General features: G+C 41.6%; 2 protein-coding genes across 2 annotated transcripts; one reads left to right on the top strand and one right to left on the bottom strand.

Annotated features, from left to right (window-relative positions):
- Nucleotides 1–499: 499 nt before the first annotated feature.
- LOC310933385 (GTP-binding protein 1-like) lies at nt 500–8,258 on the bottom strand. The gene is made up of 13 exons (XM_083896863.1): nt 7,819–8,258; nt 6,217–6,328; nt 5,917–6,097; nt 5,566–5,749; nt 5,262–5,426; nt 4,953–5,076; nt 4,741–4,855; nt 4,510–4,654; nt 3,306–3,488; nt 3,037–3,172; nt 2,712–2,890; nt 2,465–2,626; nt 500–1,680 (listed from the first exon to the last, which is right to left on the bottom strand). The coding sequence occupies exons 1-13, from the start codon at nt 7,999–8,001 to the stop codon at nt 1,564–1,566; spliced, it is 1,986 nt and encodes a 661-aa protein (XP_083752989.1). The 5' UTR covers nt 8,002–8,258; the 3' UTR covers nt 500–1,563.
- A 2,946-nt stretch (nt 8,259–11,204) lies between these two features.
- On the top strand, nt 11,205–14,551 carry lgals2a (lectin, galactoside-binding, soluble, 2a). The gene is made up of 4 exons (XM_083896042.1): nt 11,205–11,292; nt 13,267–13,346; nt 13,459–13,630; nt 13,818–14,551. The coding sequence occupies exons 1-4, from the start codon at nt 11,284–11,286 to the stop codon at nt 13,962–13,964; spliced, it is 408 nt and encodes a 135-aa protein (XP_083752168.1). The 5' UTR covers nt 11,205–11,283; the 3' UTR covers nt 13,965–14,551.
- The last annotated feature ends 2,292 nt before the right edge of the window (nt 14,552–16,843 follow it).

Here is a 16,843-nt window from a genome sequence, read left to right as displayed (position 1 = left end):
CCAAGATTTGTGTTACCGACCTCAGTTGAGCATGAAACTCAGTGGGCCTGATTTCTGGCAGTCTTGTCATATCATCAAGGCTCCGGTCAGACCTGGTATAACATCCATCCTTTGGGATCGTCTCACATGTGAACAGCGACCATTCATACTGGGCATTAACCAAATGCCCAATAACCAAACTTAACATAGTGCAAGGACAGAGGTTCAGATGCAGACTGGGAATAGAAGAGGCTCTTTTTTTTCTCAGTATTACAATTCAGTGATTTTAATTGTTATAAGTCAAAAATGTTTTGCATAGTGTTGCGTTAAAGCTTGATGCTTCATGTTTTCTGTTCATTTACTATTATGTTTTGTGGAGTTTTTCCATGTCCGTTACCAGCTTAGTTTCTGGTTTAACATGGTTGCAGCTATTGTAGCTTGTGTAAAACACACAATTCTGTTAAATTATTGGTGTAGTATTTGTAAAAGGAAGGCATACAATGGTGAATATTGGAAAAAAAAAAATGTGAACAATTTTAATACGTAATAAGGAAATTTGAGATGGAAATATTAAAGAGAAAAAAACACTGTTGAAATGTTTGGTAAAGCCGTTTATTAATGGTCAAGTTTTTTAGCTGCAAAGTTGTTTTAAGTGTCACAACTTGTAACAGCAACCAGCATGGGGTATGAGAGTTACAAATATCATTGCGAGTACTGCATGACTTGGGTCATGAACAGCTTTTGGAGTGATAAGGTCATGTGCTGTATTTGTCTGTATCAACACTATGAGTGCAAGGTATTTACATGGATGACTGACGGAGGAAGTGTCGAAGATACGACTGAATCTTAGCGGCGCGGATTAGAGCAGGAGGAAATTGCAGACCATCCAAACGTCAACATTCTGCATGAATGCCAAATAAATAAATGACAATTATAAAATGTTACAGCTTATATTTTCCACATATCTAAAATTTCAATTCACTATGCGCCCTCTGCTACATTCATTTGTGATTTGCATACATTTTTTTTTTTTTTACAGCGGAGCATCTCCAATCGGAGCACAACTAACAGCTATTTTACATAATGCAGTATAAATAGTACATGAAGTGTTTTTCATTGCAAATACACAGGGAATGCATGGGGGAGTTTCACTTATAGCTGCTCGTCTTGATACTAGATCCTCGTTTTTCGGGTTGGGCCACCCTCCCCATCACTGACAGTGAGCCCAAAGGACTGGATTGTGGATTTCCTAGAGGCATTAAATATTAATATAATTGAATGAATCACCCTCCCGAGTGAGGCTAACCTCAGAAACCACGCCATTATCATTCAAAAATAGCAAAAGCAGCTGACATTAAAATGCATAAAAGGTTGTATGCCTTTCGGTTTTCGGACAATACCCCCTTCTATTCCCTTTTTAAAAATAAAAACAGTAGGTCTTTGTTTAAAAAGGCAAGTCGTAATTGGACTGAGGAGAGTGTCTTTCTTCAAACATCAGCATCCATGGTTTGTGAGATGAAGACACTTGGCGGAGTGATTGCAGAGAGGGAAGGGGGGGGGGGGGTTTGCGTGGGGGGAGACAGCTCAGCAGCCGCCCGTCCCTGATGAGGAGGGAGCTGCTGTCGAGTTGCTGCCACTGTTCAGGCCTTTCCCCTTGTGCCTCTGGCCGCCCCTCCTCCTCCCACCTCCTCCAGACTTTGGCTGCGAAAGAGAGAGACCAAAAGAGTTTTTGACAAGAACAGACAGTTGTTTGACTAGTAATTTGAGTAAGGATTACGCCAATGGCTGGTGATAATCTGGTTTATAACAAGTCTAATTCCACAGTACTGTGCAAAAGTCATAGGACGCCATTATTTTTTACCGTTTCTGCAATGCTATAATGACCATATGCAATTATGTATCAGTGATTAATGTTTAGTTTAACTTGGACGCTTACTAATCATATATCATTTCATTTAAAATGCCAAAAAGACAAATTCATAATTCAAGAGCACTCTTCTCCAAAATTGAGTTTGCACAGCATCTTTGACTTTGTGGTTGTTCCTGACAGTGATGTATCAAAGCTGAGAACTCATCCATCTTGATTGTAAAACACATGCTCCACTTGTTTTCTTTTTCTTTTTACCTCTCCGCTGTTATGGCTTATTTTGATATCAACCCATTTTACCTTGTTCTCTTTGTTGCCCTCCTTTATCTGAGGGTCTTCCTCTCCCTCTCCCTGAGGGAGGCCGGCCACGCAAGCAAAATGAGAGGGAGGAGAGGGTGCAAAGAAGCAATGTGGCATGACAGCAAAAAGAAGTTGTGATGACATGAGGCAAAAATCAAGCGGGGGTAAAATGGATGGTGGATACGATGTTGCACGAAATAACCAAAAGGGAGGAGTTATGTACAGAGGAGTTAAGTTAGGACAATAGTCAAACAACAGTCAATTAGGTAATTCCATAGAGAAGTGAAATGTCTGCTATGCTTTGGACGTGTGACTCACTGGTTGTGTCGTGCTTGGTCCTGCTGACTGCGCTATCGTCGCTGCGTCATCGCTGGCTGCCGGGGTGCCGTCCTCTTTTCGTAGCGGTGCCTTTTTTGTCGACTGCATCTTGATTTGAGGTGGTTTGGAATTTGATGGCAGATTATTGGTTGACTGCAACAGCTAAAAATCAAGTCAACATGTTGTAAAGGAATCAGATAAAAAGCTTCTCACATCTGGAACACTATCTGGTTGCGACGTGCTTTACCTTGGTGATGGTCCCCACAGCCTTGGTGCGTCCCTCTCTGAAGACCAGCCTCTGCTCACAGTGTAGATACTCGGGGGTCTTGATGAAGCGGAAGTGGACAGAAGCTTTGTCCCCCGTTCTTAAGCAGTCTCTGTTCATGGACAAGATGGTGGCTGTCTGCCTTATGCTGCCACAGTGGACTAAAGAGTGAAGACCAGAAAGAGGAAAAACAAGATGGGGAAGGTGTGTTTGTGGAAGCTCAGGAGAACAAGTCACTAAAATATGCATGAGAGAACCATTTTTTTTTAATCCAATTCACATGCCTTCCTCTTTCATTTTTACCCACCCATGGCCTGGTATCTTGGGGATATCGTAGTGGGATGATGCAGCACAAGGATCTCGGCCTCAAACTCCCAGGTAGCCTGTGGGTTCAACCTCGGCGACACCATCACCATGCCTTTCCGTATTGTTGAACGCTTGATCTGTACAAAGAGCCACATGACAGGAGGAGTATAGACAACAGAATACACAAAACTGATGTGCGTTCATTTAATCAAGATCTTCTTTACGAAGACCGATATAGAAACCCACAAAAAAAACAATATCCCCTCCTACCTTTTTGAGAGCGAATGACGCAGTCTGGCCGCCTCTAACCTCCTTCACAGGCATCCTCTTACGGTGGATTGATTTGACGGCAATAGGGATAAAGCTGCCCAGGGGGTCTGGCCCCAGCAGCATGGTATCATTCAGGCGTATGAGTCCACGTAAAGTAGTTCCTGACACAACTGTGCCTACTCCCTGAGATAAAAAAAGAACACATGTGGCAGATTAACCCTCGGCATAATAAATCCACATTTTAAAATATAGTCACAGGTAAAGCAGCACTATAAATCTTCAGACCTGTTCACACGTTAACGAGTGTAGGTGAATATGCGTTGTTATGTTTTTTTAAAAATCGTATTGGCGTTTCATCCATGCAGAAACTGTGTTTGTTTGAAAACGGGTCCCAGGGTGGGAAAATCTCAAAAATGTTGAGCTAGCAGGGACACGTCATCACCGTCCTACTCTTGTGTATAAAGATTGTTTGGCACAGTAAAAGTAACTAAAGTCATCCTGAAAAGACGCTAGACATCGCCAGACCACATCCTTTCCTCAGCGACTTCACAGTGTTTAAGGAAAAGTGAAACTGAATCAATTGCACTGCACATCCACAGCTTGTTCTTGTCTGTGTGGTCACAGTGTTTCTTTCGCTCTCCCTCGCTGTCAGACCGACTCTGCAGCCGCAGTAAACAGAGCTAGATAAATGTATTCTCATAATACATTCTATGGGCAGAACTGACCATTTCATTCTTTTAAAGTATTCAGGGTTCTGCCAGAAAATCACTAGATTTGTTGCTAGATTTTCAAAAAGAGTCACTAAATAATGCAACAAAGGTATAAGTTGTCAACTCGGTTGTTTTATCGGTTTCCTTTCCCCTGGTTTGGCTAATTCTGTCTCTGTTTCTGTGATTGTATACATTGTAGTGTGTGTAACGTCCTTATTTTTGTTGTGGCTGCGTTACAGCGCCACTCTCAGGCCTGGCATGTGTACTACGGCGCTTTGAGGAATTAGATAGGGCCTTGTTTTTAAATTGATTTTGATAAAGATTATGGTGCCTTTTATTCCATTAACCCGTCTTTTTAGAATATATGTTTGATTAACAGGTGGGGGCACTGAAGTTGGTAAAGATTTGCTTTTAACGTGTTTTTGATACCGCAACAGCACGACTAGCAAAAGTTACATAGTGTTGCTTTAAGACTTTTTAAGTAGTCACAGTACCGGCACAGAGTAGGTGTCATCGATCTGAAACTCTGCAGGCTGATCGTCTCTGTACGAAGTCCTGGAGGAGAGCAGGTTAAGAAACATCTTGAGCAGGTCCATGTTCTCTCCGGTTACATTGGAGATCTGAAAGATGGGACACATCCTGGACACACACACACACACACAGGTTAAAAAGTTGCATTCTCACTTTTATACTTGAATCTGCAGGGTGAGAGTTAAAGTTAATACCTCTCAGAACTAAAGTTTGAAGCTGTGACTATGACGTCATCCTTGTTCTGGACCAGGACAGGGATTTTCCTACAACCAGGGGATTTCAGTAACCTCTGGAGAAGCTTCAGTGTCTCTGTTAGTGGGGGGAAAAAAACACACGAATTGCAGCACAAATATATTCACCACAGAGAACAGAACTATCATTATTGATACCGATAATTGAGACTGACCTTGTAGGATGTTGGCTGGACACATGTCTATCTTGGTTACCACAACAAATACAGGCACATTTAGAGCTAATGCCAGGCCCAGGTGCTCTTTGGTCATCCCTACGATACCTGCATTGCTACCCACCTGGTGAGAAAGAGTGTGGGAATTATATTTTTAAACTTTAATGAAAGAAGCAAAAAAAAAGTTGACTTGTATATACAATTTCATACACATACAGAAACATAGACAGTCTATTTTTGATATATGAAACCACTTAAGACACAAACATAAAAAAACATTTCATATTTCTTGATGTCCCTGTTTCTAACCATGAGCATGCAGAAGTCAGGTAGGTGTCCGGTCATCCCAAAGACTGTAGTCTTGAGGTATTTCTCATGACCTGCCAGGTCAATGAAGGTTATGACCTTGGAAGACTTCTCACAAATTTTGGTCCAGTCCAGGCTTCCTCCATGGCTATCTGGTTTGTTCACCACCTAAGCACAGACACACAGAGAGGGAGATATTATACTCACAGCAGCCATAGTCTCCACGTGAATGGTTATTTTTCAAACTCAATCATATAAAGTTTTAATTCAAAATAATAAGACATCTCTGCTCTTTACCCCCCCTCACCTGTCCCTCCTGGTCAAAGCCCAGGATATCGTTGCCCACACTGCTGGTCCTGCCGCTCTCCATCTCGTGCTTGTGCCGGAAGAGCTTCTGGCGAGCAAAGCCCCTGCCATTGTCCAGCTCTCCATGCGTCAACACTCCCAGGAGAGTACTCTTACCAGCATCCACGTTACCCACCACTGCAACTCTGAGAGGTAAAGAAGTAACAAAATATCACAGAAACTGAACCAGAGGAGCATAACTTCCAGCCATGTTTCAATAAAAGTATTACTGATGGCAAAATAGTCAGTGTAAATCCAAAAGCTAACCTAAATGGTGTCTTTCTAACCTATATTCTCATCTCTGCCCACTCACCTGACCTCCAGGAAGTCCAGCTCACCCACACGCCTGCGGATCAAATAGTCACGCACCAAGCCGGCAGTCTCATTACGCTCTCGGAGTAAAATAAGGTCAGTGTCCAGCTGCTCGCACATGGAGAGCACTGTAGCCACTGAGGCCTCCATATCTGTCTCATCCAGACCCCAGTCATCACCATCTTCATCACAGTGATGGAGAAAGAAGGAGAATAAGTGGGTTTAATACAATATTTCATACAAATGTAAAGAGAAAAATAAGAGAAAGGTTCAAAGTGAATTTGTTTACACGGCTTCTCACCTGAGCCCTTTCCAACAACATAGATGGTCTCTCCGCATCCCTCCTCCATCCTGTCCCGTAGCTGGCGTACTAACGAGTCATACTGCTCTCCGTTTGGGCTAACAAGAGCCTGCTGTTGGGTCCAGGAAGAGGTGGAATAAGGGGAAAAAAGAGAACAATTATAACTGGTATAAGTCTGGATGGGACTTATATCCAAAGATTAGAGGCAATTATATCATCTGTGGTGATTTTTCAAGAGTGGTATCACTCTGGACAATTTTCCCTTTAGCAGAAACCAAAGGTTCTTGTAATCTTGTAAACGCACAAACACAGCTGTCTCTCTTCCCATGAAACAGCTCAAGGTTGCATGCAAATAATGCCCATGTGTGAAGACCAAAAGCAAGTGAAGGCAGAAAAGCAGTATCAATTTAGTTTACTAAACGTATATTATATTGCATGTGGCTGCAACAAATAAGCGATTATTATTCAATAACTAACCTAATAGCAAACTATTTTGATTATTATCTGGGTTATTAGTTCCATTATGACAGTAAACGCAATACCTTTGTTTTGTGGAAAAAAAAACACTTGAGGGTGATGTCATTTTGAGGTTTAAGAAACAACAATAAATATGTTGCATCATTTTTTTGTATTTAAATAATGAAACAACAAATCAGTTAATTGAGCAGATACCTGACAGATGAATTTATTATATAATAATCATTAACTGCAGCCCTAATGCATAAGTAAAATGTGATCAAAACACATCCCTCAGTTTGTCCTTTATCTGACATAACCACAAAATAAATCAAAGAATCAATGCATTAGATTGAGGCAGTTGTTATAACCAAAATATATCATGTGAATGATAGGTACTAAAAAGCTGATAGCTAAAGTGGTTAACAGATATTAACATGTAAGTAACATAAGTTAGTAACGTGACACCAGGCGTCACTAATATGGTCATGTGTTATCAACACAAGCATGTCATAGATTCATAGGTTTATTGATGAATTTGATACCCATCAGGCTGACCCAAATGGACAGATGCCAAAGGTGATCGAAGACCTGCCCCTGACTGATGCAACTTTGATGCAAGTTGTTTGTGTGACCTGTAATAGCGTTGTAACGCATCCACTAACACGCTAACCTGATGTTCTGCTGGTCTAATACACACACAGTGTGTAGTAGAGGTAAACATATTATGTTTACCTTAAACCGCCACTCAACACACCACCTCATCATTTTGTGGCCCCTGCATTTGTGTGTCCGTGTCGTTTGTTTATCAACACACTAACACGACAATATCACAATTCGTGTAGCATAAGGTGCGATATGCTCTGTCTCATAAAGATAAATGATGTAGCCATTAGGTTATGCTAACTTTACGGACATTATGTTTTGCTACGACAAAAACAACGTCCTGGCTCCTCACAACCAGTCGTGTCTAATGTCTGTATTTGAGGAAATGTGAACGGGGTTTGGTCGTTACACACATATATGTAAAGAAAAATAATGCACAATTTGTGTCATTCATTCATTCATTCATTCATTCATCCATTCGTTCACCAGCAGAAACCAGCTAGCATTAGCGTCACTGCTGCATTCTGGGCCTAGCTCTACCTTGTTGGTAAAGTCAACCGCACGGTCCTCGGGCTCGCCGTTGACCATATCCGCGTCCTCGAAGCACTCGTCCCCGGTGTCGTCCATGCATCCTGTCCGGTCCGGAGCAAATATACTAGCCGGGACTAAAGCGTCAGCCAGCGGTATGGAGCCTGGCTCGTACGGCTCCGGTGTTGTTGCCATTTCTATACCAACCTCGCAGTCTCAGACCAGGAGCTGTTCCAGTTGTTGTTGATGCTGACGACTGCGATGATATCCGAATACAGTGCGCGCACACACACATACACACAAACAGCGACAACTGTACGAGTGCACCGCAAGCCGCAAACACCAAGTGCAATTGAAACGCTTCACATTAACGACGACACGTTCTCCACCATTGTAATGACAGACGGTTTGTCAAAGTGTCGTCAGTAAAGAGTTCAAAGCCATTTTTAAGAATAATACAGAAACGGCTCCGCTCATATTAATAATAAGGTAGGTGTGTAGGTGTGTTTGTGTGCGCAGACACGCCTTTTTACTGTAGTTTCACCAATAGCGTTTGAGACTCCGTGAATATTAAAGAATTAGACCAATGAGAGTGAGGGGGTCGTTCATATGATTAACATGTGGCCCCGCCCCCACAGGGAGACGTAATCACAGTGTAACAACTGTGATGCAACTGTCATGAAACTGATGTAATGACCGATTGTTAATTATTCAAATTATAAAAGTTTTATATTTTTGTGTATGTTAAAAATTTGTGTGTATAATATATATATATATATATATATATATATATATATATATATATATATATATATATATATATATATATATATATATGTATATAAAACCACTATAAATAAATATCCAGAGTTCTGACTGGACTTTTAGTTAAAGTTATTTTAACTCTCCCTCAAAATACATTTCCTATCTTTTTGTTTTTCACAAACAAACGTACATGACAAAATATATACAAAGGTAGTGACTATAAAGGCTTTATGTCGAGAAACCAAGAAAAAATGACTCATTGAATGCCTGATGCAATATCAGCATTACACAGTGACACAGATTTATCCTCCCCGATGCACATTCCTCATTGACTATGTCAATACAGGTTCAATCGTGGCTATAGGACATGATATGTGTCACAAAAGACATAAAGAAAGACACTGTAGGTCAACATTCCCAGCTGAATTATAAATCACACGTGTGTGCATAATGTATAAGCAGATGTAACATTATCAGTCGACGTAGAGAAGTCATTCAGGCTTTTGCTCAGCACTTCCTTCCCCTCCGCCTCCTCTCACACGCTGTTCATAGATGTTTACGTGTTTGTGATGCTGAAAACCAACTACTGCAACTAACACAGTCATCTATAGGACACAATTGCTGTTTGAAACCAAACTTCTATAATGTAAACAAATGTAATGTATGTTATTTTCCATGACAGGACATTGATTTATAGTGAGGGAGTTTAATAGGTCCAGATGGTCTGGACGTGGTTCAGGCTAGGTTTTGGTTTGGTTTAAGTGCTGTGATCTAGTGTTTATTTAGGTTAAGGGGGGCGTTGGAATGCATTGTATCTGTTCCTCACATGTATGGAAAGAAACGATCACACAGACTTTTGTGAATTGAAAAACGTCCCTGTTTTAGTTTTACACACTGCACCTTTAATGTTAGGTTCAAACTTATCCGTGATGCACTGTTTAATTGTTGTGGTGGAAGAATGTTTCTTTTATTTAATTCATATGGACATACATTATTCCCTTGTGGAAAGTTGTACTTAATAGATGTCCCCAGATAAGAGATATGTGACTTATTAAGGTGCTCAAATCTACTTCTCATTATTATGACAGGAGCCCTGTAGTCGTCAGTAATTCTTTAGCCAACTATTTCAGGGTTAAACACAGCCATTTAAAGGGGACATATTATGTAAAATATACATTTTTTAATCATGTAAATCCTTATATTTGGGACTCTGGCGGCCCTATCAGTCGGCAAAGTGTGAAAAAGATGACTCACTCATGTTTTTGTGGTCCTCCTCAGTCTAAGTACAGGAGCTAAAACACACAATGTTGACTTCCGCGCTCACTGGGACATCACAATGCGCTAAATTCCTGGAATTGTTGTCTCGCGGAGCTCCGCATTGTCCGTAAAGAACACGTGAGAGTGCTCGTGAGGGCACCGGTATCCGAAAACCGGATGTCTGCGAAAAGTTCTATTCTTGGCTCCACAGTGCAGCACAGAGTTCTACACAAACTTCCAGCCTCAGAGGATTTATCTGTCCAGTGGATACATGTTATAAATGACAGCAATGTGCCTGCTAGAGCCTGCAAATGATCACTTTTCCAAATGCTAACTGCTGTTAGCTCCTAGTAGCCTCTGTGGCTGATGTCAATTCCTGTCCCTTAAATTTTGTTTTACTTTTTTTAAGGTGGCCCTTTAAGGTGGACCTACAGAGTTACTACTAAACCGAGCGTTCTGAACAGGGCTGTTTTGGCAGGGTGATTGAACTGCTGTGGTGCTTCATTCTTATGGTATTTTGACCAATGCATGTCACAGACATGTTCATTAGGACACCAGGGAACTAGGTTAACTTGGAGAAATAGGGTATAATATGTCCTCTTTAAACAAAAAACAAAAAGTTAATTTGTCTTAACCTGCTAGTAAGACTCTCATACAGCATTGAAACATGTTATACAGTCAGTACCCAACCATACAACACTGCTTCCTGTTATATTTCAAACATACTGTATTAGTACTAAAATATAAAGGATGTATAGTACCTCTAATGACCTCATAACTGTCATTTTTCATTTTTCATTACATTGTATTACGTGCAATTACGTTTGTGGATTCTTTTCCTTCTTTAGTGACAGCGTCTGTGTCAGCAGAAGAAATCGCACTTGTTTGACGACTGTGAGTCACAGATTTAAACAAATTTGATGATTGGCTAATTTCCTGCATTGGTCTTGGTTCTTCTTTTTTTTTTTACCCTAAAGAGAAATTACATGGCTGTCAGGATGTTTCCATTCGATCTTACTGTAAGTTACATGTAAGTGGGTATTTAAACTCCTGGCTGGGCTAAATATTTAGTCATCTCCCTGGCAACAAATACATTTCTATTTTTATCTGCCCACTCTGGCCTCTGCTCCCGCTCCCAGGCAGACTCAATAACCTCCGAGAAACAATGTGACGGTCTCATGTCACCTAGTTATCTATCACCATTTATCCTCACTTCTCTAAAGTCAGCAATCACTTGTTAAGCACTAAATTAGTTATTTGTGGTCTCTAACTTCACTTTGAGTCCATTTGCTCACAGTCACCAGTGGCTCGCTGATATTTGCTCTTCTAGACGTCAGTCACGTGGAAGGCCCCTCCCATGCTGTATATATTCCCCACTCAGGATGCAGTGGGCCCTGCCTGCCCTGTCACACTCTCACTTCTCATCTGCTGAGCTCCTCGACTACATCTGCAAAAATGATGAAAGTAAGTTGTTTTTTTTTGTTTTTTCATGGCAAAACTACTGTGCTCCTTGCATGTCATATCTTTTCTGCGTTATGCCTCCGATGGAGAAGCAGTGTTAAAAGTGTTACTGTCAGCTGTCTGACATTTGCCAGCTCACTGCTGATGAAACTGAGCCATCTGCACTTTGCTTGAACGAGTTTTTCATTGCGTTGTACTCTTATTTGGATTTTCATAGATCTGACTTTGTGGTTTTTTTTGCCTTTTGTGGTCACTACTGAGCCCGATGCATTTCTCCTTAGTCATCTTGTGAAAGTATCTTTCTCATAAACTGAGTGGATTGCAATAAAGGCCCTCATTATCATTCTAGCGTTTCCCTTCGCCACAGGCTACAGTTATCATGTGTTTGGGGATCGGCACAGTGAGGGAGGGACAGAGGGAGCAGCTGAGGTTTCATTGACATTATTGCCATTTTTGCAGTGTCTTTAGATGGCCGTGTAGGATAAATGCAGATTGGCAGACAGCTCCAACTTAAGCCCAGCCCACGCACACACACCCCCACACACACACACACACACACACACACACACACACACACACACACACACACACACACACACACACACACACACACACACACACACACACACACACACACACACACACACACACACACACACACACACACACACACACACACACACACACACACACACTCCAGCCCCACTGCCATGTGTTACACGCACTTCACTGCTGGACTCTAGCATTGGAAAGAATGTCGTACTGCTGTCGTCCTCTCCTTTTACACTCCCTCATTTCACTTTCTTTGGTTTTACTCTAAACTTAGCGTCTCAGGTTTCTGTCAGAACCGTCAAACCACCAAACAGCATGTCACCATTGCAGCCTGGTTTCATTCTGCAGGTTGATTAATAGAGGTGTTCAGGGGAGGAATATCAATAATTGTCACAGGGGGGGAAACCGTGTAATTATATTATGCTCGGTTCATGTGCAGCTTTCTCTTTCTTAATAATCAGTCTGACAGTGATCTTAAATACACTGCAGTTGAAGTCACTGTGGGCTGGAAAGTGAAGTCTGGCATGGTTAACAGTAGCATTGATTTTCTCCAGCAGCTGCATAAACTCCCACTGAACTTCCTGCTCATGCTCCCTGAAAATGAGACAACGATCAACCTTGGAAGTTCACTCCAGTGGAAAATGTAAAAGAATTCTCCCTCAAATGTTTGTGTGAATGGCAAAAAAACCAAAACAATTTATTTACAAAGAAAGATACAAGCAAAGTATTGAAATCCCACTTGATTTGCTGCACAATTGGAACTTTGTTCATGAGCAGAAGGAGAAACAACAGCAGAGCTCATGTTGTCTGCAGAGAATCAAATTTTTTCTCATGTGTCACGTCGACCTATCACTTAAGCATGCACGCGGTTTTAACGTTGTGGTGAAAACTGTGAATCCTCAAGTGGCTTCTGCATCTGTGCTTGTTACCTCGCTGACAGTCGTGTAATTGGACAAAGTGGCAAACCTGTTACGCAGCGGCGATCTCTGTTTTCACGACCGAACGATACGTTGCACCATAATTTACTAATCATAGCACAGCGAGTGAATCCCCCTGCCACATGTACACAGAGATTCTGCTCTCCTCGTGTACTGTGTATAGTTTCCACTTTCCTTTGCACCTATCACTTTTAAACATTTCATTATGCCAAAATAGTGGAAATAGTGCATAGTGGAAAAGAGCCGTGGCAACAGCAAGGCAGAAAGGAACTGGAAGCTATGAGCAACCCCATCAGTGGGTGTGTAATTGAAAACACATGTTTAGTCATTTCTGAGGACAGAGGGAGGATTGGAGAGTTGGCTGAGGCCGTCGCTGCTGGTGTTTTGCCTATAACTGCAATAATAATTGGATCTTGTAAAAATCCAACAGTTGTACCACACAGTAATGTACTGTATAACTGACCCTTTTTTTTCTGTTTCTGCACAGGATATGATGGTAAAGAACATGTCCTTCAAGGTCGGGCAGACATTGACCATTGTTGGATTTGCAAAACCTGATGCTTCAAAGTAAGTAAAGTAAAAAACTGTACTTTTGATACCATTTCATACTCATTTTAAGCACAGCAAGTTATATTAGCATCTAATAAACATATTTTTTTTATACATATTTGTATTACAGTTTTGCTGTTAACATTGGGCCCAGTGAGCAGGAGATCACGATGCATTTGAACCCTCGCTTTAATGCCCATGGGGATGAGAATGCAATTGTCTGCAACTCTTATGAGGGCGGAAACTGGTGTGAGGAGCAACGTGGCGAAGGCTTTCCTTTCCAACTCGGAGAGGAGTTCACGGTAAATGGTCCCGTGTGATCTCTTCACTGCCTTTTGTTAATAATTCGTGTCATAATCTGTGTCATAGATCGTGAATTATTAAAGTCACCAAGATCTGTCAGAGCTGAATCCATATCATTTTCATATTGGAGCACACGTTTGATATTTGACATCCTTGTCATATACACATCATCCTTCCCCTTTCTAGATCACCATACAGTTCACAGTCGAGGAGTTCCTGGTGACTTTCTCAGACGGCTCTCAAGTCCACTTCGCCAACCGCATCGGAGCGGAGAAGTACTCGTACATGAGCTTTGAGGGGGATGCTCGCATCAAGGGCATTGAGATCAAGTAAATCTTGCACTCTAGCCAGAAATCGCTGCATTGAAATTCTGTTTTTACCCTTTTTCAGTTTTTCTAGTTTCCTTAATACATGTGACAGCAGCCTTATGTGCTCATGATATTGTGTTATGCAAGAATTAAGCTTAAGTGCTTAAGTGTGGCTTCAAACCACAAAAAAATAAACAAAAGAAGAAAGTAGATAAAACATACAAATCATAATACTTAGATGCACACACTGAAATACATACAAGTAAAGGATGCTCACTCTGCACATCTGATAGAACTATACTCAACTTGATCTCATTGGATTGTGCATTAACACCATTTTAAGTCTACATATGTATATTAAAATGGATTTGGGCTACAGGAAACTGATTTCAAACTAAATTGACACGATAATCATTCACCAGTATAGCAATATTTTGCTTTTTTTTGCTGCGTTGCAGTGTTGTAGCTGAAAAGCACCAGTTGCTCATTAAGGTGCCTTGAAATGCTCCGTGTTTTTATTTGTCTTCCCTCCCAAAACATTCCAGATATTTGTAACCGAGTATGATGCTTGTCTGTAACAACATGGATTAAAGCATGGCCTTTTATGAAAAAACAAAACATGGGACTGGTTATTTCTCTTACATAGACATATTCCACCTCTTTGTGACGACAGCTAAGGGTTGAAACCAATGTGCGATGACTGTCTTTGAGACGTGGAGCTTTGTTGTGCTGGAAATGTTTGTGACAAGAACATGATTCCTTCATTTTGACCGGTATCAAGTTCCTCAATCCGATGCAATTAGCCACGTTAGCCACTAGATGTCAGCATTGCTGTACAATTTAATTTAGCACAGGGTATTTGGGAACTCTCAGACACACACTAGCTGTTACAGTAGCTTTGGTTCTTGCAGCCATATCAGTAACTGAATTAGTTTCCTGTGGAAGTGTCGAAGCTGGTTCAGATCTGAGACTGTGATGAAGCTACTAAGGTGATTTCTGAGCGATCTCTCACCGATCACCACAATAATAATGAAAACGACAACCAGAACAAAGAGAGAGACAGAGACATGGGGATCCTTGTGAGTTTTTCCCTGTAATTTAATCTGGTGTAATAACAGACAGTAATGTGTCTAAATGTCTTAAAGGAGAGAAGTGAAACATGTCTGGTTCCTACTGCACTTAAATTGAAAACAAAGGTCAGGGGTCAGAGCAACACAATGCATGTGATCGGTCTGTATCGGGTTACAATTCCATGTACATCGTGTCGTGTGTGTGCTTGCGTGTGTGTGTACTTGGGGCATACTGAGGACCATTGAGGGTTCTTAACCAACAAAGTGAGGTCATTTTTACGAAGTGAGGACATTTTGGCCGGTCCTCACTTTGTTTTCATTAAAATCACTTCCTAAGGTTGTAAACATGCTATACTCTGCTTTTAACCGAGGTCCTCAATTTGGTATAAAAACCTGTTTTCCAGCCCTGTTTTGCTCTGGGGCTCCACCTGCAGAAATTTTTTGGTACTGCACCCAGTAGTTCTTCATAGATGTCATTCAGATATTCGTAATTGTGTTGATTTATAAAGTGGAAATGCTGGTCCTCACATGGTCAGCAACCCAGTCCTCAGTATGCAGCAAGCACAAGAATGTGTGTGTTTGTGCGTGTGTGTGTGTGTGTGTGGTAATGAGTGCCATCAGCCATCAGTGTCAGAGGTGATCTCTCTGGAGGAGCAGTTGAAGCAGATTTTGCTGTCACAGTTCACCCCCTCCTGATATTCCCTTCCATCCACTCTTTATCTTTTCCATCTTCATCATTTGACTCTTTTTTTCCTCCTCCCCTTTATTTCTCTTCCTTTCTCTCTGCTCTGCTCTTCTTCTCTCACTCTCTCCCTCACCCATCCCTCTTCCTCCACTCTTAATTGGAAAAAAAAAAAACTCATTGTCGCTCTTCCACTCTTCATTATTTTGCGGCAGACGAGATCGATATCCGAGGCTACGTTGTCAATAATGCTCGTGCGTCTGTGATTGTTTCACACCCACGTAGATCATTTTAGCATGAATTGTGTCTGACCTTTACGCCGAGACGGAGTCTTTGTGTTCATCCTTGCACGTGCTGATGGAAGACTCATACGATTGCGGTGCCTGGAGTACGTCTGTGGCCGGGTCTCGCTTTTGTGAAAAAGTGATCTTAATTGTATTTTTTGTGCGGTTAAATAAAGGTTTAATCTTTTTTCTTTTTTTTTACCCCTGCAAAACACTGAAGGACAACCCTCTGGCCATTCCACACTCAACTAATCAATCATACTGGGGGTTTGATTAACACATTCAAATCACCTCACTCATTATATGCCCTGGAGGAACACACGCACGCACGCACACACACACGTTTGCGCTTCATTCATAGTGAGGACCCTCATAGACATAATGCATTCCCTAACCCTTAACCTAACCTTCACCATCACATCTAAGTGCCTAACCTTAACCTTTATCCTAACCTTAAAACCAGGTCTTAACCCCAAAAAAAGCCCTTTAAAGAGGTGAGGACCAGCCAAAATGTCCTTTATATGATGTTTTTGATCCTCACAAATCCACAAATACAAGACCCCACAGTTCTTATCGAGTATCGAGGGTGTTTAACACATCACCGTGTGTGTGTGTGTGTGTGTGTGTGTGTGTGTGTGTGTGTGTGTGTGTGTGTGTGTGTGTGTGTGTGTGTGTGTGTGTGTGTGTGTGTGTGTGAGAGAGAGCGAGTAAATGTGCCGGAATGAGTGTGGAAGGGGATGATTCACCTCAGCTTACATAAAACCCTTAGTCTATATTTAGCATCAGCATGACTCCAGATTTCTGCACCGTAGCTATCAGCCACACATTGAGATGTGCGTGGGCTCGCCCTGAGCTGACTGCGGCGCTG

Source organism: Microchirus variegatus (assembly GCF_963457635.1).
Source record: "Microchirus variegatus genome assembly, chromosome: 10".
Taxonomy (NCBI): Eukaryota; Metazoa; Chordata; class Actinopteri; order Pleuronectiformes; family Soleidae; genus Microchirus; species Microchirus variegatus.
The sequence above is the reverse complement of the archived record's forward strand: the minus strand, read 5'-3'. Positions and strand labels throughout refer to the sequence as shown.